Source organism: Bombina bombina, chromosome 6, assembly GCF_027579735.1.
Source record: "Bombina bombina isolate aBomBom1 chromosome 6, aBomBom1.pri, whole genome shotgun sequence".
In the NCBI taxonomy this organism is placed as follows: domain Eukaryota; kingdom Metazoa; phylum Chordata; class Amphibia; order Anura; family Bombinatoridae; genus Bombina; species Bombina bombina.
This window is the reverse complement of record NC_069504.1, coordinates 875,431,930-875,457,203: the sequence shown is the minus strand read 5'-3', so window position 1 is coordinate 875,457,203 and position 25,274 is coordinate 875,431,930. Positions and strand designations below refer to the sequence as shown.

The following is a 25,274-nucleotide window of genomic DNA, read 5'->3' as shown; positions in this document are numbered from 1 at the left end:
ATTGAGCATGCGCATCACCTCCAGCTACTTTCACACTCTAACCTCTACTGACGCGTGCATCTAGATCTCAGGCGCTTCCGCTCCAGACATAACCCCGCCTCCGCTCATGCGCATCAGGTCTCCCTGCCGCGCCCTGCCCCGCAGCCCGCGCATGCCCACTTTGTGATTCGCCACGCCCTTGCTCTGACCAGGCACATGCCCCTTCTGACGATTCGCGCGTTGGAACGTTGACCCAGTCAGGACTGCGCGCGGTATATAAAGGGCGGGGCCGGCGGGAGAGGATCCTGCGCGCGCACCACACACGAGGCGCCTTCTCTTTGCAACTGGGGAGAAGCTCGCAGCACTTATCCCTCCTGTCCCGCCAGGCCGCCCCGTCACCCTCTTTTTCCATCATCTGTCCATTGCTGACAGTTTTCTTGTTGGTTGTCTTCTTGCCAACTTTGTATTGCTAGATAGCCCTTTCCGGTTTAAAGCTTTCTCCCTTAGTTAGTACATTTATATCTAGTTAAATATGTCTTGGCAAGATTACATCACCAATTTGGTCGACGGAAAGACCTGCGAGGATGCAGCAATTGTTGGTTTCGTTGGTACGCCGTGTGTTTGGGCCTCTCACCCGGGTGGGGCTATTGGCCACATCACGGTAAGTTTAGGGTGTATACATGTAATAAGTGAAGTCCTGTTCATGTTGCGTACAAGTCTAATCACTGTGTAATGAGCTGTTTGCGTGTTAAATGTGTCAATATGTATTTGATCTTGAAGAGTTGGTTCTCTATTTTAGTGCTTGGTAAGTATATGCTTTTCAAGTTCTAAAACGTCCCCCATTTCAGGAAAAAGTACTTAATCAAGTCTATGCATAGAAGAATTTAACTTGACTTGAAATAGCATAAGTTGGGTATCTTAACTCTTTGACAGCGGTATGGGCTGCAGTTTATTTCTATAGTAAAGCATTTCGGTCTTTGCGAATGGGTTAATGTAGACACTGATTTTGTGTTAAAAAAATCAGTGTAGAAGCATTTACCTCCTTGAGGATTACAATGTTAAAACGGTTAATTATAATCAAATTCTTTCCTAAAGGTTTAAATGTACACAGTAATACCATCTTGGCTTTAAAAAATAAGTTACTAATCGAAAATGGTAGTTACATTGTAGCAGTAAAGCAAGAGGAAATGGCTATTTCTTTGCAATATAGAATGAAACTGGTTTCCCCTAGCCTCGTTACACAAGGAAATGCTCAACATTGAAGAATTGCATGGGGCAAAATGCTTCTGCTTTTTACAGAAGTTTAACTTAGTTTTTGCTGTATTTATCTGAATACATAATATAAAAGCAGCATGTTGTACTGTTTGGTTGCTGATTAACTTTTTATAACATTCTTTAACTTTAAAACTTGTTTTCAGCATTCTCCAAGTATGCTCTTTGGTTAATCAAATTACTTTAGTAAAGATTCATATCAGGATAAACTTCCCAATTTGGGTAAGCTGCAATATGACATCTTTTAATACCTTTCCATTTAAAGATTAATTCCTTGTTTTGGGATTGCCATTTGAGGTGCTTTTGTGTGAAGCTTTCTAAAGTTTGTTTTAGCTTAGTGAAATTAAGTGACTATAAATATCACATTTTACAATAAAGTACATCTAATGAGCTGATTTAGCTTTTTAGGACTTTCATTGGTTCTTAGATGTGCCCATTTCGGGCTGGACTGTGTTTCATCATTACTGACAGTCAGTGCACACGCCTATCTACAGACAAGTATACCTAGATTAAGCACACATACATATTCTAAGTAGCATTTTAACACAATTTTGTAGAATGCATTGCAACCCTAGCATTTTTTTGTTTGTTTTGTATTCCTGATACACTTTATATTAATCTGTAGATGCTTTTGGATCATAGTAAAAATGACCTTTCAAAATCCATAATAAGCTCTGTATAGTTGTGCAGTATGCACATATAACTCTGCTTAATGGGACATGTAATCCAATTTCTTGATTCAGATAGAGAATACAATTTTAAACAACTTTTCAATTCTATTAATTTGCTTACAGTTCCTCCTCGTATCCTTTGCTGCTAGGTTTATCTAGGCAAGCTCAGGGGCAGCAGAGAACCTAGGTTCTAGCTGTTTGGTGGCTGTGTTTTTTTTTTTTTTGTGATTGGCTCAACAATGTGTTCTATTAGAAACCATTAGTGCATTGCTGCTTCAACAAATGATACCAAGAAAATGAAACATTAGATAATAGAAGTAAATTAAAGTATTTTCTGCCTGAATCATGAGACATTTTGGGTTTCATGTCCCTTTAACTCAAGCCTCTGTTCTGACTTCAAAAATCTTTGACAGATGTCATATTTCTAACTGATTATCAGATCTTGGTTTCTGCTCAAGATCCAGGTTCAAACTAGTTTCCTGTACTACTGTAAAAGGTGTTACCAACTTCATTGGAGGTTTAAAGTAATTTTAAACACAAGCCATAGAAGTGTGCATGTAGTAAATTACTGGTTAGTCTGTGAAAAGGGTTGCCTAATGAAGTAAAGGATAGGAAAGTCAAATTTTAAACTATTCAGGTAGAGCATGTTAATTTAAGATTTAAATTCACTGCTATTTTAAAACTTTCTCTTCAATTGCTTAACATATACATAACCTACACCAGTTGGAGCTAGCTGGTGTTTGGTGCCTACCCATGTCTGATTGGCTGACTAAGTTTTCTGCTAATACTTAGTGGTGCTTTGCTGCTCCTTCAGCAAATTATATCAAGGGATGATACTATTTAATATAACTAAATTGGACAGTTTAAAATTGTATGTAATCGGTTTCATGTCACTAAGTGAAGGCCAAGAGCTGAAATTATAGTAGTTCACTGCTGGGTGCCTCTTGTAATACTTGATCCTAAAGCTGAGTTCCTTCAAAACCTTCCCTGACCCTTAAATGGTTTGATCTAGTATTTCTCACCCCCTGTCTTTGGGTTTCTAAAAGGAAATTGGGAGGGAGCAGTTAAATTTGGTAACGAGATTACATATTTTAAACAAAAGTGTAATTCTATAAATATGCAACACTTTTCTGATTCTGGATACCATAATGCTATTTCATAGTTTAAGCATTTCTTAAGACTACTTCCTGTTTTTAACAAAATGGAGTGGGTGCTAAACACTCCCAGAGGAGGTGGGGCAGAGACAGGATAAAAAGCAGATTTTTAAAGCCGAAAAAGGAAAAGTCTCAAGACTTACTGAAGCTAAATTATGACAGGGAGCTTGTCTGCTTCATGAATGTGATTGTGCAAAAGCTCTACTTGTAGAGAGCATTAGAATGGTACTGATTTAATTTTTACTTTAAGATTTATCTGTGCTCGCTTAACATCTGAATTTTATAACTTGGCATGATAACTCCCAGAAACCATGGCTCCTAAACTTTTTTTTGTTTTGTTAATTACTTACTGGTTCCTGTGTCTTAAAAACATGTAAATACTTGGCTTTATCAAAGCGTAGTCAAGGTTTTTTTTTTTAAATGAATTACAATATGCTTTGGAATAGGTTCAAAAATGGTTAACTGAGCACTGCCCTTATCAAATAACATTAACCCCTTAGTGACCAGAGCACTTTTCCATTTTCTGTCCGTTTGGGACCAAGGCTATTTTTACATTTCTGCGGTGTTTGTGTTTAGCTGAAATTTTCCTCTTACTCATTTACTGTACCCACACATATTATATACCGTTTTTCTCGCCATTAAATGGACTTTCTAAAAATACCATTATTTTCATCATATCTTATCATTTACTATAAAAAAAATTATAAAATATGAGGAAAAATGGAAAAAAACACACTTTTTCTAACTTTGAACCCCAAAATCTGTTACACATCTACAACCACCAAAAAACACCCATGCTAAATTGTTTCTAAATTTTGTCCTGAGTTTAGAAATACCCAATGTTTACATCTTCTTTGCTTTTTTTGTAACTTATAGGGCCATAAATACAAGTAGCACTTTGCTATTTCCAAACCATTATTTTTCAAAATTAGCGCTAGTTACATTAGAACACTAATATCTTTCAGGAATCCCTGAATATCCATTGACATGTATATATTTTTTTTTAGAAGACATCCCAAATTATTGATCTAGGCCCATTTTGGTATATTTCATGCCACCATTTCACCGCCAAATGCGATCAAATACAAAAAATTGTTCACTTTTTCACAAATTTTTTCACAAACTTTCAGTTTCTCACTGAAATTATTTACTAACAGCTTGTGCAATTATGGCATAAATGGTTGTAAATTCTTCTCTGGGATCCCCTTTGTTCAGAAATAGCAGACATATATGGCTTTGGCATTGCTTTTTGGTAATTAGAAGGCCGCTAAATGCCACTGCGCACCACACGTGTATTATGCCCAGCAGTGAAGGGGTTAATTAGGGAGCATGTAAGGAGCTTTTTGGGGTAATTTTAGCTTTAGTGTAGTGTAGTAGACAACCCCAAGTATTGATCTAGGCCCATTTTGGTATATTTCATGCCACCAGTTCACCGCCAAATGCGATCAAATTAAAAAAAACGTAAAATTTTTCACAATTTTAGGTTTCTCACTGAAATAATTTACAAACAGCTTGTGCAATTATGGCACAAATGGTTGTAAATGCTTCTCTGGGATCCCCTTTGTTCAGAAATAGCAGACATATATGACTTTGGAGTTGCTTTTTGGTAATTAGAATGCTGCTAAATGGCGCTGCGCATCACACGTGTATTATGGCTAGCAGTGAAGGGGTTAATTAGGTAGCTTGTAGGGAGCTTGCAGGGTTAATTTTAGCTTTAGTGTAAAGATCAGCCTCCCACCTGAAACATCAGACCCCCTGATCCCTCCCAAACATCTCTCTTCCCTCCCCTAGCCCACAAATGTCCCCGCCATCTTAAGTACTGGCAGAAACTCTGCCAGTACTAAAATAAAAGGTATATTTGGGCTTTTTTGTGCATTTTTTGTTAGCATATTTACATATGCTTCTGTGTAGGGATCCCCCTTAGCCCCCAACCTCACTGATCCCCCACTAAATAGCTCTCTAACCCTCCCCCTCTGACTTAATGTGCGCCATCTTGGGTACTGGCAGCTGTCTGCCAGTACCCAGTTTAGTGAAAAAAAATGCTTTTTTTTTAATAAAATATGTCCCTTTTCTGTAGTGTAGCTTTCCCCCCCCCCAAGACCAACCCCCCACCCCTTCCAGATCCCTTAGATGTTTTTAAAAAAAAGTTTATTTTTTTTTTTTTTCCTTTTCTACTTTTCTGTAGTGTAGCGGTTCCCACCCGCTCCCGCCCCGTGCACGCGCCCGCCACCCCCCGTGCACGCGCGCGCGCCCGTGCGCGCCCCCAACGATCACGATCCCGATCCCGCCCCCCGTGACGTCACGCGCGACACCGATGGCCGCCCACCCGCCTCCCAATTCGGCTCCCACCCACCAACGATACCGGCCATCGATGTCCGGTGCAGAGAGGGCCACAGAGTGGCTCTCTCTGCATCGGATGGCCATGTATGGTTATTGCAGGATGCCTCCATATCGAGGCATCACTGCAATAACCGGAAAGCAGCTGGAAGCGAGCAGGATCACTTCCAGCTGCTTTCCACACCGAGGACGTGCAGGGTACGTCCTCAGGCGTTAACTGCCTTTTTTTTGAGGACGTACCCTGCACGTCCTCGGTCATTAAGGGGTTAAGGAGTTGTGACTCCTGTGATCAAGGATTTGGTTTCCCTATAGCTACTTTGTCCTACATGTCATACTTTGAGAAAGCATAGACTATTTCTTATACTGCAAATTGGTTCTGTTTCAATGGATAAATCTAAAGGGAAACACTCGTTTCAGTCATTTTAATCTCTTTTTTTGTTATGTTTAGATTTTTTCTTGAAAAGCAGGGACAAACATTAGCTCAGGAGCATGCAGCAGTTTTGCAAGATTTTTTTTCAATTTCCAAGAGGGCTAGATGGCAGCACTTTCCTGCCATAAAGTGCTGCCGACGCCTACCTTGGTATCTCTCCAGCAAAGAATACCATGGGAAAGAAGCAACTTCAATAGTAAATTGGAAGCTTTTTGGAATTGTAGTATTGTATAACAAGAATCTTTAAGATTCATATACCTTAAAAAGCATGTGATTTTATTACTGTTGAGCCATGGACTCAATATTCATGGACTTTCTAATTAATCCACATAAAAATTGGCTTTTAAAGCTCAAGTAACAGTGCTTATATCCATTTCCTATATATTTGTACAGAAATAATAATTCTACTTATCCTTGTCCAAAACAGGAATGGTTTACTTATCAACCAAATGCACCTTTAAGCTGTCAGGCTGGTGGTCCAGTGACATCACTGGGTGACCTATGGCTTTAAAGGGGCACAACCCTTTCATGATTCAGAGCATGCCATTTTAAGCAACTTTCTAACTTACTCCTATTTTCGTTCTCTTGCTATTTTTGAAAAAGCAGTAATTTAAAGGACCAGTCAATACAGTAGATTTGCATAATGAACAAATGCATGATAAAGACAATGCAATAGCACTTAGTCTGAATTTAAAATAAGTATTAGATATTTTTTTTTCTAGCACATTTTAAAGTTATGTGCATTTCCACTCCCCCTGTACCATGTGACAGCAATCAGCCAGTCACAAATGCATATACATATATTCTGCAAATTCTTGCACATGCTCAGTAGGAGCTGGTGACTCAAAGTCTAAATATAAAGACTGCACACTTTTTTTTTTTTATGGGTGTAAATTGTTTATAAATGCATACTCTATCTGAATCATTACTTCTTAATTTGACCTCAGTTTCCCTTTAACCAAGTCGGCCCACTTTTGGTTCAGAACCTGGGTAGCGCCTGCTGATTGGTGACTAAATGTAGCCACCAGTCAGCAGGTGGCAAACCAAAAATGGACTGGCTCCTTTGCTAACATTCCTGCTTTTTCAAATAAAGATGGTTAAGAACAGAGTACAGTATTAGAAAGTTACTTAAAATTGCATGCTCTCTGAATCCTGAGAAATCTGGATTTTGTGTCCCTTTAAGCAGGCTAACAAGATACCTTGGTCAAGATGTGTTTATATTTTGATAACTTGTATTGCCTCTGACTTTGTAGGATTATAGTTCTCTAAATCTGACTAATGTGACTTAATTGATCAGTGTCACATGCTAGGTGTGGCTTAAATCTAAGCAGTAATCATGGTTAATACCTATAAATTACTTGCTCAGTGCTGAACTTGGTGCATGTGTTGTGCTTGGGTGGGATGATTCCATACAGGTTTGGTTTTATTAGTTGGTCAACAGCCATACGTGCTGCTAATGCAACATCTACAAATTCATATCAAGATGCTTGTATGAAAAGTTCATTCTACTTTCTAGATTATGGGATAGTTTCCTAAAAACATTCTCAACATTTATGAGCCAAAACGTTTATACAATAGTGTTTTGGTAAGATCTCAGCAGCTGCTACAAGGTATTTGTGTTGACTAATAAAATGCTTAGTATTGCACTATTGCTTGCATATAACTGATCCCTATTGTAGGGGATAGTCTGCTCCAGAGCAGAATTGGACTACTTGGAGCTAGCTGCTCAAACCTGGTGAGCCAGTAACTATAGGAAAGTGTGGCCACCAATCAGCTTGTTTCTAGTACTGCTTTGCGTTTGAGGATATGTACATATGCTTTTCAACTAAGGATAACAAAATAAGTTGATCATAATAGATGAGGTCTTAAATCTGAAAGGATCCTATCTCCTTTTAAAGACATAACAATCCTATGGTAGACTCCCTTGCATACTGCAGGTTGTTTGACCATGTAACATGATGGCACTTGGATCAGTGCAGGAGCTCATCTTATCTGGCTATAGCTACACAGCGGAGATCATAAGTATACTCTTCAACGGGTGGGTTGTTTGCAATATCCTACAAACTTGTACTGCAGGTTTTATGCTTTAAACACATGCATTGCTCATGTGGATAATGCCATTTAATTTCATTCTAATGTATTTTGTAGGCCTTTGTAAAACATTAGCACTCTGCTTAACATTAATACTTAAAGGAAAAGCAGAAGTGGTAAAACAAATTGGGAAATGGAACATATTCTGTTAGCAAGTTTGGTCATGCAAACCACTGTATAAAAATAACACTATGAAACTCCACTAGCAACTTCCTTCATGTATAAAATGCCACTGCTTTTGGGCTCAAAGCAGAGGCTCTTAAACAGGTTCTGTAATCGATAATCTCATGCCAAAAACATCAATGGTATCTGCAAAACCATAGAAACTTGCAAAACTATTGCTAGACATTCTAGAAAGTTGCAGTAGTCCAAAGTTGATAGGGCTAGGCCAAAAGACTGAGGTGTATGGCAGTGCATTCAGAATTAAATCCAAATGGTAGCACAGCAACCTTGCTCCATGGTCCAACCATGACATGCTTTAATCATTTTTTACTATTTCTTGGTTACAGTAGACCTCAACACCTCAGACAATGTGTGGCTCAAATGCTAATCACTTGCATCCATAAGATTTGTGTTAACCTCAAATAGGCATTCAACTTAGCGGGTCTAAATGTAAACACTTGTAATTTGAGCTGGAAATATGCTTTATTTGGCCCATTCTCTGTGGTAAAATCCACAATTTTATCAGTTATTTCTATTTCCAGTCCCACTGTCATGTAAGAGCCAGAAGCCAATCACAAATGCATATATGTATATTTTAAATTCTTGCACATGCTCAGTAGAAGCTGGCGATTTTAAAAGTGTAGACTGCAGGTTTAGGTTAAACTCTCCAATTTAGTTCCATAGCCTGCTCTGAGTCTAAATGGGACTTGAGTGTCCCCTTCAAAACAATGCACATTTTGCTAAATAGTTTCATTTTTTGCCAGGTGGGTGGGGGCAGTGTAACTTCTATTTTTTTCTATCCAAAGCACAAATTAAATACTTATGTTCAAGTAATTTGTACGATAACTTTGTAGCTAATTTTAGCTACATGGTCGGTAAAATTAGCCTTTTGGTTCCCCTGTAAAAGGTCATGGTGAGTAAATGGTTTGTACAACTTTTGGTTTTGCTTAATCAGCAGTTATATAAATACTTTTTTTTTTTTTTTACCTCTTATATTGTATCTAAGCCTCTAACTCCCCCCTTATTTCAGTTCTTTCGACAGACATCCATTTTAGCCAATCAGAGCTGGCTCACTGGAACTCCACATGCGTGAGCAGTGTTATCTATGACACATGAACTAACAGCCTCTAGTGGTGAAAGATTGTCAATGCCTTGAGGCAACCTTCAAGGGCTTAGAAATTGGCATATGAACCTCCTAGGTTTAGCATTCAACTAAGAATGCAAAGAACAAAGCAAAATTTGTGATAAAAGTAAATTGGAAAGTTGTTTAAAATTACATTATCTATCTGAATCATGAGTTTATTTTGGCCTAGACTGTCACTTTAAGATTACTGGTTAAAGCAGCGCTCCCTTGGCTGTCTTAGTTGTGACACATCTCTGTACAGAATGTATGCTAGTGGGATATTAGTCTTAGGCTTGTAGTCAAATAACTGATCCTGAGTGGCCAAACCACAGTAACCAAATCCAGTTTAAGAAAATGGGTTATGAGTCCTCTTGAGTAGGCTTGGCAAAGTGATTTTTGTCTTAAAGGGACAGTCAACCATAGAATTGTTATTTTAAAAGATAGATAATCCCTTTATTACTCATTCCCCAGTTTTGCATAACCAACAGTTATATTAATGTACTTTTTACCTTTGTGATTACCTTGTATCTAGGAACATTCTTCCAGCCCCTGATCACATGACTGACTGTTTATTATCTATTGTCTAAAATTTAGCATTGTATTGTGCTAGATCTTAAATAACTTTCTGTGCCTGGACAGTGTTATCTATATAGCCCACTTGTACTTTCTGTCTCTTTGTGTTGAAAAGAGATTTAAAAAGAATGTGATAAGAGGCAGCCCTCAAAGGCTTAGAAATTAGCATATGAGCCTACCTATGTTTAGTTTAAACTAAGAATACCAAGCAAAAAAAGCAAATTTGATGATACAAGTAAATTGGAAAGTCAATTAAAATTAAAAGTCTTATCTGAATAATGAAAGTTTAATTTATACTTGACTGTCCCTTTAAATAGCCAGGAAACATGATTGGTTAAATATGGACCTCTCCCATCCAGTCTCAGCTTAGGCAAATTAATGATTTAAAGGGACAGTGTACTCAAAATGTCTCCCCTTTAATTTAATGATCCACTTTACCTGCTGGGGTATATTAAATTGTTTACAAGTATTCCCATTAACCTTATATTGGTATTTTAATTGGTTTATTTAGCCTGTGGTATCCCCACCCATCCTGAGTTTTTTTTGGCCACAAGGCCAAGCTGTATTAACACAGACAGTAGAAGAAATTGCACCCCCAGTGGGTTATAGAAGATATGGTAGTAAAATGCTAAGTTTCCATTCTCTCCAAGTATTGGTGATTGGTTTATGGACAGATGATAAAGAAGCAGGTATATTTACAATGTGATAAAGTAATGAGATCTGATTATACCTACAAGCTCATCCCATTTTAGAAGGTTGTGGCTTTAAAACACAAAATAAGCTAATCTCATACATTTTATACTCTGCAGCTGGTAAAAAGGAATTGGAAACACATTAAGGGAAAAACAATTTTATAGTATACTGTCCCTTTAAACAAATCCTCCCCAAATTGTTTTACAGGCTTTTGTCATTAGTTATACTACCTAATAAATATAGGTTCAGCATTTTAGCACTTTTGCTTTCTTTAAGTTTTTTCACTGCCCCTTGAGGTGAAGTGTATACTGCAGGCTTAGCACTTTAAGGGACACTCAAATCAAAATTAAACTTCATGATTCAGATACAGCATGAAATTTTAAACAACTTTCCAATTTACTTTAACCATTAACAAAATGTGCAGTCTTTTTATATTTGCACTTTGAGTCACCAACTCCTACTGCGCATGTGCAAGAATTCACAGCATATACGTATATGCATTTGTGATTGGCTGATTGTCACATGATACAGGGGGAGTGGAAAAAGACATAACTTTGCAATTTTTTTAACAAATCTACTACTTATTTGAAGTTCAGACTAAGTGCTATTGCATTGTCTTATCATGCATTTGTTGATTATGCAAATCTAGTGTGTTGACTGGTCCTTTAATATGCTTTGCCTTTTTTTAAAATGTATGCTTAACTTATGCCCATTGAAGGCATAAACAATAAGGTGTGCTACGTATTCAATAATGTTCCAAGTTGACTGCTTAGTGCAGATTCCTATTGTAACAAGTATTACATTAAAGACCAAACTAATTTGAAAACTTTATTTTTGTAATGCGCTTTCAACAATTGAAAGTTAGCATTATCATTAATGCTAATCAATGGCTATGGATATTTCTGCAAAGGGGAAACTTTCAAGAAGTTAAATTTTTTTTTTTAACTTGAAAGTGGCTGAGGTGTGGTTCTTTAGTTAAATTTCACTTAAGAGGTGAGTAAACCCAATTATATAACCAATGCAAAGCTCAGACATGAGCCTCAGCTTATGATGTGTAGACCATTTCATGTCTTTACACTACATTTGAGTCATAAAGGGAAACAGATGTTTCAAATTAGTTTTGTTTCCATGCAATGGTTTGACAAGCTACCTAGTTAGGTTCTAGAGCACTTATATGGCAGAAAATAGTTCTCCCGTCTAGTGCTCTTGCAAAACTGCTGCAATATAATCTGTATGTGCATGCTCCTGTTTTTTTTTTTCAACAAGATACAAAACAAAATTTGACAATCATATTTTGTTAAAAGATTTAAAATGTTGGCTTTCATGTAACTAAAGGAACGCTAGTGTTAAACTACTTTAGTGCTTATGATGTTAGTCTCCCATTGAGTTTAGTTCTTATTGGCAGTCAGATTTAGCAGACCATTTAATGCAGTAGAATTACATAATTAGTACATAAGACAATGCAATGGCACTCTCAAAATAATAATTTTATTTTTTCTCCCATTTTCTGGCCCCTGTATCATGTGACAGAAATCAGCCAATCAGACTAGTACATGGGTTGACAAATTTGTTTAAATTTTAGGAGCCAGACATTGGTATTTGTAAATAGAATTATGAAGAATAACCCAAAACATTAGGTGCCACGGGTAAAATTCTAGGAGCCAGTGACAACCTGGGTTTGTCAAGCCCTGGACTAGTATACATAAACCCTGTGAGCTTGTGCACATGCGCAGTAGGATCTTGTTCCCCAGAAAGTGAATATAAAGACTGCAAAAAGTCTTAAAACTGCATCCTGAGTCATAAGTTTATTTTGTCTTGATTGTCCTTGAATGCGGAAATTTGTATATAATTAGTTATGCATAATCTTTGCAATACACATGGTTCCCTTTTTTCAAGTAACTTGTGAACTTGGCAATTTCTAATTACAAAGATTAACTGCATCTTGACATCTCAAGGCTGTCACTAACTGGCATTATTAGATAACTTTAACAATTCACTCTGTATTAACATAGACAGGACTAGTCTGGACAAAAGGCCAGATTGGCTCTTCCACATAAGAAATTGTGGGTGGAGTTTGGCTGAGAAAAAAATGTATGTTAAGACTGGGCTGTACTCAGCATTTTTTAAACATAAAACCTGTATAGGACTTAATTTACTTTCACAATATATATCTTTAAAACTTGTTAGCTGTTAGTGTTTATGTAATACCATAAAGCACATCTTGGTTTGATATTGGTGTTAGTACATAGATCTGACACCTTAGTCACTTCATGTTACTGTCTTTCTATAAAGATTCTGCTTTTATTAACACTTAGTTTCATACCTAGTCTCACTAGTTCCCATGTGCAATCCTGGTGACAGACTAGGGTCATCTTTAGAACTGTTTTTATAAACTATTTGATGCTGGTTTTTGCTTGGTTATTTTTTGCACCCCAACCAAACTGAAGGGTTCATGAGAACTTCTATTGGTGTACATGCCCACTCAACCACTGTCATGGTCTGCACAGCTTGACTGCAGTTCTTTGCTAGATGTGCATGCCAGAGCTTCCCACTGGTCTATATAGACAAAGTAAAACTCTAATGGAAATAGACTGGCAGATGTACTCAAAGTGGGTTGCCATGGCAACTTCCAGTGCTGACAATGGCTGACTAGTACTTTGCTATAGTCATTCCTAAATACAAGTTGAGTTTACAAAAATCAAATACAACAACCTGACAATTTGCAATGTTTCAAATGTCTAGCACAACTTGACAAACCAGGGCACGCTAGTGCTTTTAGGTAGATGCTCTCTAAAATAGCATGCACCTAATGGCAGGATGTGCTTATCAAATCTGGATATTTAGTTTCTTTGCTGTAATAAAAATGCCCCAAAACTTTCCTGCAAGGCCTACTTCAAGCACAACATAGCAACAGGCTGTTACTAAACTGAACTAGATACATGAGACACTAACCCAGGCAGTATGTCATACTGTGACTCATCACTATTCTGAGTCACTGCCACACCTGTCTTAATAGCCTCTTAAAACAGATGGCATGACTTCTATATGGCACTGCATTTATCTAGCGCTGTAATAGGTACAACATAGCCCAGTTAGTAGGACAGTAATTAAAAAAGTTTCTTTAAAAATCCCTTATTACACATTCCCCCAGCTGTGTAAGTTATACTAATACATTTGACCTCTTACCTTGTATATAAGCCTCTGCATACTGTACAATGATTTTAAAGTCTGTCTTTTTAGCCAATCAGTGTTGACTGATAAATGACTCCAGTAAACACAATTTTATCTATGGCACACATGGAACTAGGCTGTGAAACTATCAAAATGCACTTCAAGGGTTTTGGAACTAGCATATGAGCCTACATTTAGCTTTCAACAAATACCAAGAGGAAAAAAAATTTGAAAGAAAATTGGAACAGTTTAAAATTGCATCTGAGTCATGAGTTTAACTTTGGCTAGCCTGTCCCTTAAACGCCATGCTTCACTGTTTAAAGCAACATAACTAAACATGGATCATGGCATACAAATTTCCAATTTGCTTTCAACTAAGGAAAATAGATCTTACTAGTACGAAGAGAAGCTCAGGAGTGCATGTGTCGGCTATATATGGCAGCAGTTTTGTGACCGTTAGCCATTGGCTGCACTATATTGTCTAAACTGTTAGATGCACTAAAACATGGCTGATATGTTCTATAGCAACACAAGTATTTGCAGCAAACAAGACCTTAAAAGGGAATTTTAAATAAAAAAAAACCCAGCATATTACATAAAAATCTTATACAGATTTCTGGTTATGGTTAAATCCAAAAAGCTTTGTTTACAATGGGTAAACAAAACTTTGTGCCATTCTATATTGCTGCAATTTATAATGGCCTAACTACATCCACCATTGTCTTGCATGCAACAATAAAATATAGTATAGTGCAGGGGTCATTTAACGTTCTGATGGGGGAATTCCCAGAGCTAAACTATTACAGGATACTTTAGTGTTACTGGGCATTTTATCTCAAAACCTCAATGTGTTCATTTAAAGCTTAAAATGGACATTACTTTCATGATTCAATCAGTGCAGGTCAAAATAATCCCTATGATATATATTTTGCAATTTAGAACCTTTGCATGACAGCAGCTCTGAGCATGTATTGCATGTCTTTAACAATGCATCATGTACAGGTTTTTGAAGCATTTTGCAGAGACTCAGTATGCTTATTCTAGCCTGTTAATGTGACTCCTTTTCAATATAATAAACTATATGGAAGATTCACATTGAACAGATCTAATTTCCTATTTCTATAGGAACAGTAGCTGCACCACAGATCCTGTCTAGTCCATATACAATCAAATGTAAACAGGTTTTAATTTCTTGGATTTGTTTTCAGGGGACTCTGCCTTGTCTTGTACTGCAGCCTATCTGGAAGACTTACTGTTTCTCCAAGCTACACATTCCTGAGACATGATGTGGCAGGAGTACACCTAACGGATGTGTAACTCTAAACTCTTCTGCAGAGATTGCTGTGGGGATAAACCCTTTAGTGCCAGTTTAATGCTTAGATGGTACATCGTGCTGCATTGCCACACTATGCATAGCTGTTGAGGGCATTAGGCAGCCCTTTATAAAGGGACGAATGCTGCTAGGTGACTAAGTTCAGACTGCAATTTTTTATATATACACACTTGGCAATAGACTTCATTACCTGTAATTTAGCTCTGAAAACATGTGATTTTTGTTTTTTCTAAACTTTGATAATGGTTTTCCCTTGAGTGTGCCTGAATCTTATGTATGTTCATTGGGAGAGTAAAAAATGTATGGGAAACTGTAAAACCACAACTTAACTTTTCTATATAGCTAAAAGTAGCTAATTGTAAATTACTCCATAAAGTGACTTTTCTGAAGTCTTTAACACGTTAAGGACAAGGGCATTTTTTCAATTTCCTTCCCTTAAGGGCATTTTTGCATTTCTGTGGTTTTTGGTTTTAGCTGTAATTTTCCTTACTCATTTACTGTACCCCCCACAAACCTTGCCATTAAATGGACTTTCTAAAGATATCATGTACAGGGTACATCGCTGGTACTTAAGGGCGTAACAACCATCGTACAGACGTTAAGGAGAGTGTAGTGTCCCTTTAGCAAGCCTATTCTTAGTATAGAGGTAATATAGCTAAAGGACAAGTGGTTGAGGGATTCTCACCATTAAAACAATTGCAGCAAGCTATTGACTTCAGAAAGTGTTGGCACTCATCTGCTATATTAGACTTGCTTTCATTTGTAAGGTCAGCTCCCCCCTGGACACATGCACAAGTGTAGTCATAGTGCTGCTCATCTGACTTTAAACAAAATGGCAACTACCTCATAGAGCTAAAACTATGCAAATACTGGCTGTATCATATATAGTGGAATACATATACCCTGACTAGTGGAAATGAGGTAGGCTTGTCTGTCCGATGGAAAAGTCAAAGAATAGCAGCACTCCAAAATAAGTTACCAATCCTCTATAGCCAAAAGCACAAGGGAAGCAGCAACGTTTCGGACTACATGTCCATCATGCTATACCTACATCACTTCCTCCTTATATACCCAACAAGGTGCACACCCACCAAACAATTAACACTTCACATACCATGACCGTCTTTCTTAATGGCATATGCAAATATCCTAAATTTATTTTTCTAAAATTACTTTATACAAATTAATTTATTTTCCTATATACAAAAGCGAGAAATAAAAAATAGTTGTTAGAACATCAAAATATATCAAGTCATTCTGTCCACATTTGAAAAGAATATTTTTGTTCTTATTGGCGACATCACTATTAAAATATTACGCCATCCATTCACTAGAGTTGATATTGCATCTCAAATATCAAGAATATTTTTTCCTACAGAAAAACAGACTGATCATAATCTTTATTCATACCTATTGGTGCTAGTGAATTTAAAGTAAAAATCCAAAATGCCTTTTTAAGGTACTGCTATCTATTGCCCCCTCGCCTACAAGGGGAAATATGCTCTAATTGGAATCTAAGTTGACTAACCCCCCATGTTGGGCCTCCATGACATGAGTAGCAACTGGTGATTTCAATTTTTTTCTCCTAATACCTGACTTATGCTCAGTGATCCTAAACCTACGGGTCGTTTCACCTACATAAATAAGGCCACACGGGCACTTAAGGAGGTATATTGCAAAGTCAGTGTTGCTATAATAAAGGATTGGTAACTATTTGAGTGCTGCTATTCTTTTTGGATATGGATACAGGGTTGTGCAGTGCCCTGTTGTAGCGTGCACCCAATACCTTTACATTGTTTGCTGGACTCTTTTGCCATATTTGTCTGTCAGATGGGAAAGGCAATGTACAATATTGTAATGGCTGACATCCTGATGAAGCAGTTTAAGGGCTTAGTGTTGAATTACTTTTACTGTGTATATATTGTAGGTCTAACAAAAGTTTAAGTAGAAATAGTCGGTTATAGACTTCCCCTTTGGATTAATAGTTCTAGAATGTTAACTATATTTTAGATGTAGTTTAATCCATCACTTGTAAATAAAGTTCTGCTATTGCTTTTTATGTAGCTCTGAAATTCAAATACTTTGCGCTCTGGCCAGCTGCCTTAAAGTTATGAGCTAACTAATCTTCTCCAATCACTGCTCTAGCTACATTAAGTGCTGTAGGCTATGCACTGATTGCAGAACAGATCAAACGGCTCAACTTTTGTAGTGGGTGGCTGTCACAAGTTGGTGACACAGCTAGAATAAAGTTATAGCGCATCTTTGTTACAATTTAGTGAAAATCAATCTCAATCACTAACATTCTGGATCTGTTTTTGCAAAGGGGGAGTTAGCCATAACTAACAAAGCTAGAGTTTTTCCTTTGAGAACTAAACTTTGTAAGGGCTGCCGTGTAGAATGGACTTAAGTTTGAGAATACTTTCTAACCTCAAACTCCTGTTAATTGTATCCCACCCCCTGAGGCTAATGTGCATCCTGACCTAGCTACATGCTACACTGGATATCTGTGCAGGAGCTAACTTGCATATTGCCTGAACTACCTGTAGCAAGGAGAGAACCTACTTGAGTATTTGAAAGGAGGTTAAACCTTAAATGCATGCTATAAATTATAAAAGGTATACTCCTATTTCTACTTAAAAGCTACTCACTCTGGTCCTACCCTTTTGAAACTCCTTTTTGCTTCATCACTGTCACTAACCTTGTATAGCTTCAGGTGCTCTTTGAAAAATGCCTATTACGTTGTTTTTTTTCCCCATCTTCTTGAACAGCCTTGCTACTTAACTATTCCATGTGGCTAGCAACACCCCCCCCCCCAAAACTCACTACACTAAACATGTAGATTGTATGTTCTTCTGAGCAGGGCATTCTCCTGTACTAGTTTGGGTTTGGTATTGGTTTTTACCACAAACCTGCCATTGTGTACCAGCACTACATATTTAAAAACTATACAAATTGATTGTATTGAGGTTATTTCTCTCCCTCTTAAGGGAGCACTGTATTCCAGTGCTGGCACATGCAGCACCTCCATACTCTAACAGTGAAACCAATTCCAAAATAGTGGTTCCCATAATTACAGGGATGCATGAAATGTATTTAGGGGAATATACATGCCTGGTTTGCAACCATGGAATACGTTTCTAAATGCCAATTCTCAAGCTTTTTATACAGTGGTGACACTTAATCTCTATGCATCTAACAATTGTTATTTTTATTATAGCATGTTAGAATATAATTGTAGATAATATGTAACTAGATACCATTGGCAGTCTTTCCTTAATGAGAACTTTGCCACTTGTGCAGTGTTCGTATTAGTCTTTGGAGCCAGGTTGCAGTTATATACATAAACCCTGGTTTGCCACAGTCCAAAAGTTTTAAATTCTTGTGGCTTTACTTGTCAAGGGCTGTCAAATATTCTTGCTTCATGTTATTGACCTTGTCATGGCTTTCTGATATTGCACATTCTCAATTAGATTTTTCTTGTAATTTTTGTTCATTCTTTGACATCCGTTTAATGTTACTTTAAGCTGCTAAATTAACTTGTATTTCTTTTACTTACAGCCACCACAAGTGCAGACTATTCTTTCCGATGATCGGACTGTGGTCCTTATTAATGGAGTACACATCGGTTTACTGAAATGTTCTGTGATCAGAGACCAGCTTAATGTGCAAGATGTCTATGTTATGGATGTAAAGACAAAGAATCCCGATGGGCCAACTTACAACGTAGCTGTTGGGAAAACAAACACAGGTATAAAGCTGCATTGTAGCAAGGGACAACTGAACTGTGCTACTATCATAACAATGGAGTCTACAACACTCTTAGCCCATAAAGTTTACTTAAAAACTGTAAAGAAAATGTTGGAGCATTTTATTGCAGTCTTGCTTGCCCCAACCACTGAATCTGCTCTAGAGCAACAATATTTTAAAGTTCTATTTCCCTCCTGCTATAGCTTGTGACAAGTCAGCATTAACACAATGCAAATCTGATTCTTCCACATGCTCAGTAGAGCTGCGCCCTAAAATGTCAATTAAGACTAAGTTTAGGTAACAAGCAAGTTGGACAGCTTAAGAGGCTGTGCTCTATAAGAATCATGAGTTTATATTTGACTTTAGTGTTGAACACAATCTTGCCTTTCTACTAAATTCTATTTCTTCTCTGCAGCTCTTGTCATCGCTAAGGGAGCAGAAGGTGTTCATGGAGGAGCCATCCACACTAAAGTTTGTGATATGTGCAAGTACCTGAGAGGATTAAATATCTGATTCCACTCCTCCCCTTCAGTACTACTGATTCATCCAACTGTTCCAGCTGCCAATATTGGACCAACCTATTGATTTCTTCCTGTACATCACCTTTAGCCCTTACATTTTTTTGTTTTTCCTTCATGCTTTTTATCCCATCTGTTTTTGCTGCCCTGGTCAAATGAACATTTTTTTTTTGTTTTCAGGGAAGATTTATATTGGATTTAAGAATAAAAAAAATATGATGTAAAGTGTCTCTGTATTTGGTTCTAAATTGTTTGAAAAATGTTCAGTTGCGTTAAGTCAAATCTTGTCACATTTGTTAAAAGTAACTTACTCCACATTATAATATTGCTATGTATCAAATATTCAGTTTAAATGGCTGTGTTCCTGCAGTCATTAACATGGAGAATTCAATCCACATTAATATATCAAGCAAGTTTGACAGGATTGATATTTACTTATAAGCAATCAGGCAGCAGTCACTTAAGTTAAAACATTTTCGTTCAAAGTTTCATTAAAACTGCATTTTGTGGCAGTGTTTAGCATTAACACGTCTGCAACTGACTAGTTTAACCCCAGTGCTTTCTCAAAGAACCTTTGAGCACTTGTGTGTAGAACCAGTCAAATGCTGGAGGGTTAATAAACCTTTTCACAAAATGCTGTTTTAATGATTCTTTGACTACAATTGCTTCAAACTTTGACTCATCTGCCCAATTGCTATTAAGTACAGATCAAACCACTCAATTTGCTTTTAACATCTGTTAAAGGCTTGATATAGATTTAAATGCCTGACCGCCTGAATCAGTTTTAAGGGATGTCTCTTAATTTCAGAAACAAGAGGGTTTCTTTGCAAACTTTCATAAACAGATGTGTGCATTCCTCATTTAGTCAAATGAATGACTAATCTTGCAGGTAGTGGAATTCAGATCTTTTCAGATCTGTATTAGTTTAAGTTAAAATCCAGATCTTTCATACAAATCCAGATTTGAAAAACAAATGCTGTTGCTAGATTAATGTTTAAATATATTTGTTTAAATTAAAGGGACACTGAACCCAATTTTTTTTTTCTTGTGATTCAGATAGAGGATGCCATTTTAAGAAACTTCCCAATTTTTGGTGAACACACTGATTTTGCTGATGGATAAATTCACCCACCAATAAACAAGTGGTTCTGAACCAAAAATAGCTTAGATGCCTTTTTCAAATAAAGCAAAAGAAATTGATAATAGGAGTAAATTAGAAAGTTGCTTAAATTTGCATGGTCTATCTGAATCACAAAAGAAACTTTGGGTTAAGTGCCTCTTTAATCTCCTAACCCCTACCCACCTTTAGGGTGTTCCATACCATCCTAACTGGGCTTAAGCACCATTATGGCAGCATGGAATGTCCTAACAGTTTTGTTTATTTTTTTTAAAGTCTTTATTTATATCCAACATAATAAGCTGACAATCAGTAGCAAGGAAAAAAGAAAAAAAACAAAAGTCAAACAAGAACAATCCACTCTGGGTTTCAAATAAATACATTTTAGGTAATGAACCAGTATTTAAGCGTCATGATAGAAGACATACGATATACATGGCCATAAAAACCTCAGGTGTTTACAGCTTAACACAGAAAAACAAAATTAATATGACATTCATTGGCTGAAGCTTGCCCAGACATAAAATAATTTTCCTAAATTACAATAGTACTCAATTCCTTGTTGGATGATTTTGTATTAGTTTTACCCAAACATAACTGCCCACACACTTTACAACACACAAAAACAGAACAAGACAATACAAAACAAAATAATATAGAAAAAAAAGGACCCCCACACAAATCTTCAGACCCCCGTCACCACCTCCCTAAGAGAACTAGTTCAGTGTTACGTAAAGGATATATCAAACATTCCCTTTCAGCAGGGGGAAATGTTTTTAGAAATGCTGACCATTTTAAAAAAAAACCTAGAAATATCATTATCAATGTTAACATTATATTCAAGAATACATTGCTTTTTTAAGCAATTTTTAATTTCAGAGATACTGGGACCGGTGTTTGTTTTCCATTTTTTTAAAGATAAGGTATCTGACAGCCAGTATAGTTATATTAATCAATTTAATATTAAGCTGCTTATCTTCTGGATTGGAAAAGAGACTACATTCAAATCGGTCAGATTTACCGAGGGGAGACCTAGTAATTTACAAAGCCAAAATTGGAATTTAAACCAAAAGTCCATAGCATATGCAAGAGATCTGCAGAAGGAAGTGAGCACTTAGGACAGGTAGTAAATTAGTTTTCCCACATCTTGTTCCCTTTTCTGGTGTAAAATATGTCCTATGTAACAACTTAACATGGGATTCTCTCCATGTGGACGAGAGAGTTGTCCGAGCAACCTCTTGAATTGAGATAGAAGGTAATTTAGAATCAACTTCTTTATCTAAGAGTCTAGCCCAGTTACCCGCAATTTTATCAAGATTGATTGTACCTCTATCCGATACCAATATCATATAACATGGGGAGATTGACGTAATTCCATTTTTTGCCAAAATGAGCCACTTGTCCAACTGCCCTAATGACCAGTTCCACCCGTGCTCATTTATTAATTTCATGACGTAGTGTCTGGCCTGTCCTAACAGTTTAAATAACATGAAGCCATAGCTTCTTCCCAAATGGGATTGCAGGATGTGCCTAGCATCAGGTACTCCCCTTGACTAAATCCCATCATTTAAATCATGCAATTGTGATTTAAATTTTTACTTGGGTTATTTACATTGGAGCTTTGTTCCAATGTAGATTAAGTCCTGGCAGGAAGGGGTTAATGTTTGCTTTCATAATAGGCATACTAACAAATTAAAGGGCCATACACCCCAAAAATATGGGCTAATAAAGCACCAAAAGGAAGGTAAAAATTGTAATTAACATGTATTTGCTATTTTGTTTGTAAATTATAAAACTGAGGGATTTCACTAAAAATATGTACATAATAGTCTTGGTTTTTTCCCTAGCTAGTGTCCTTACAGCCAGCTCCTGTCTGTAATTGTAAATTACTATCGCCTCAACTGCGCCACAGCATTCTGTAGATGCAAGCTGAATATTTCACAAACAGCTCTGTGAAATATGATCCTGTGATGTTTTAGCGCTGTTTGGGAAATCTTCAGAGTGAGGATAGAGGCTGGATTTGATAAACCCTAAGGCAGATCTGCTAATAACATTTTATACAATCTATATTTCATAGAGCTGTGTGTTCATGTTGGTGCCCTAAACAGAGGGGAAAGATTCACCACATCTCTACGGAGCAGGAGAACCCAAGCGTGACTGAGTAAAAGGTTTTAGGTTAGAAAGTGGGGATAAAACTTTTTAGTGTAAAAGGTTAACATGAGTTATATCTCCACTGTCTAACCTAAAACTTTTTACTTGGGTTCTCCTGCTCCTTAAAATGTGGTGGAATCTTACCCCCCCCCTCAGTGTTTAAGGCATAGGACATGAAGAGCACACTCACAGCTCTAAGAAAGTGTATAAAATGTTAGTAACAGATCTGCCTACTGAAGGTTTCAGCCGATCCAGCCTCTGTCCTCACTCTGAATATTTCCCACAACTCTCTGTAAAACATCACAGGATCATAGTTCAGAGCGGTGTTTGAAATATTCAGCTTGTATATACAGAATGCCATGGAGCAGTTGGGGGAGAGAGGGTGCTAGGTGAGGGGATTGTAATTGCCATGCATTAGCAATTACAGATGGGGGGGGCTGTAAGGACACTAGCTAGGGAGTGAGGTGAAAAAGCCTTGCTGTGTATTGCAAAGGACCTTTGACAAAGGCGAAACATGTCAGGGCTGATGGGGACTTGTCTCCGTCAAGTAAACAGTTGTGTTAACTTGTGGGATTTTGTATTAAATAGTTGCATTTTGCCTGGGACTTAATGTTAATTAGATGACAACACTTATACCATAGAAGCGGCTAACTGATTTACCTTAAAGGCTTTATTAAATTTTCATGATTCAGATAGAGCATGCAATTTTAAACAACTTTCCAATTTATTTCCATTAAAAAAAAGGTGCACAGTCTTTTATATTTACACTTTTTTTGAGTCACCAGCTCCTACTGAGCATGTGCAAGAACTCAGACTATACGTATATGCATTTGTGATTGGCTGATTGCTATCACATGGTACAGGGGGAGTGGAAATATACATAACTTTAAAATGTGTTGGAAAATAATCTACTCATTTAAAATTCAGTGTAAATGCTATTGTATTGTCTTGTTATCTTGCATTTTTTGATTATGCAAATCTGCTGTGTTTACTGGTCCTTTAATGTAATTCTTAATATGGAGGGAAACCTTCCTACTAGAATGTAAATAAGTGCTGACTTGCAACTATTAAAACGATTGGCAAATATTTAAATCTTTCCACTTTAGTTGGAGCAGTTCCACTATCTATTATAAACTCTAAGCTACATTTGTAGTCAGAACATTAATGTACCAACTGCTCTAACTGCATCCAGATTTAGAATACTTATCTAAAAGTTGATCCACAATCGTAATACACCTAACTATTAGCTTTAGCAACCATATGGTGTTTGGTCTTAATGGTAGCAACTTTGCTCACTCATAATAGAAATAACCTGGTTGTTTACTTCTCAGGTTGGAACCTATTTGCAACCACTTCTGTTGCACTGTAACAGACACCTTTTCACCTTATGCTACTGTTATAGAGTAATGTAATCCAGAGTTCCCCTCTTACAGTTCTGCAGCACTGCCTTTTACTTATGTGTATCTACAGTCAGCTGTGGGCACACACGCTATAATAATTGTATTTGACAAATCACTACTAGTTAGAATTAATTCTGGCACATGATTTATCTTAGTACCCATTGTCGCACTGTGGTTAATACCTACGTGTTACTCAAACATTCTACTAAATAATTTTATTGTGTTACACCCTCTTATCTTGTAAGATGTATCAAGTCCACGGATTCATCCATACTTGTGGAATATTCTCCTTCCTAACAGGAAGTGGCAAAGAGAGCACCCACAGCAGAGCTGTCTATATAGCTCCTCCCTTAGCTCCACCCCCAGTCATTCTCTTTGCCTGCTTAACTGCTAGGAAGGGTAAAGTGAGTGTGGTGACAAAAATGTTAGGTTTCTTATTTTCTCAAGCAAATTTTTTTTTTTTTTTTTTTAAATGGTACCGGTGTGTACTATTTACTCTGGCAGAAAAGGGATGAAGATTTCTGCAAGGAGGATGATTTTATCACTTTGTATCTAAAATCCACTGCTGTTCTCACAAGGGCTCAAGAGTACAGGAAAACTTCAGTTGGGGGAATGGTTTGCAGGCTTAAAGTGAATGTAAATTTTTTATGTTTGTCTAATATAGTTTGGTCTAGAATTATCTGATTAAGCATACCGCTACAAGAACTTTTTAATAAAATGTTTATTTTCTTTTTTTAGGTTATATAATGAATATCGCTCATTCACTTACCCGCTCCTCCCACTCACTGTTTCCTTGTTTTCCTCCATATTACGTAAACAGCGGTCCCACCCGCTGTTTACGTATAGGCACTGCGCGCTCCTGTGTCTATTTTACATTGCGCATGCGTTACTCCTGTTTGCACTAAACATAGTTGTCACATAGATAAGGCAAATAAAAAAATCTAAACTATATACGGAGCCCTTTCAGATCCACTAATCCAAGCTTGACAATACAGAGGAAATGACAGGACTCCGTATAATAATCTGTTGCTACGCCGTGTTTACTACTATTGCGCATGCGCGAAATGTGCACGAGCTTACAATAGATTAGCTCTGCACCGAGGACGAACGCATGCGCAATAAGGACGTATTACATCATGATAAGAGGGTGGGTCCCCCCGTGGTTAGAGCCGTTATTGGCTATTAAGACGTCCATCAAAAAGGACAGCAACGGAGCGCGAATGCCGGGAGGAGGATGATTTAGCCGCAAATTGATAGAAAATAATGAAAATAAAGGTATCCATTTGAAATCTTTAAATTTGATGAATGAAACTCTAGTTTTTTTGTGATAACTGTTACAGAGCTGTTTAGAC

The 25,274-nt window shown here is 37.2% G+C and overlaps 1 protein-coding gene across 1 annotated transcript; it reads left to right on the top strand.

The window, feature by feature from the left end:
- Window positions 1–296: 296 nt before the first annotated feature.
- PFN1 (profilin 1) lies at window positions 297–19,482 on the top strand. The gene is made up of 3 exons (XM_053718348.1): window positions 297–640; window positions 18,548–18,737; window positions 19,152–19,482. Exons 1-3 carry the CDS (start codon window positions 512–514, stop codon window positions 19,247–19,249), a joined length of 417 nt encoding a protein of 138 aa, XP_053574323.1. The 5' UTR covers window positions 297–511; the 3' UTR covers window positions 19,250–19,482.
- Window positions 19,483–25,274: the final 5,792 nt, after the last annotated feature.

What these genes read in the sequence shown, in the direction of transcription:
- PFN1 (XM_053718348.1), top strand. Translation starts at nt 512, where the DNA reads ATGTCTTGGCAAGATTACATCACCAATTTGGTCGACGGAAAGACCTGC. An exon ending in GGGCTATTGGCCACATCACG is followed by an intron (nt 641 to 18,547) that starts GTAAGTTTAGGG and finishes TTTTACTTACAG; the next exon opens with CCACCACAAGTGCAGACTAT. An exon ending in TGTTGGGAAAACAAACACAG is followed by an intron (nt 18,738 to 19,151) that starts GTATAAAGCTGC and finishes TCTTCTCTGCAG; the next exon opens with CTCTTGTCATCGCTAAGGGA.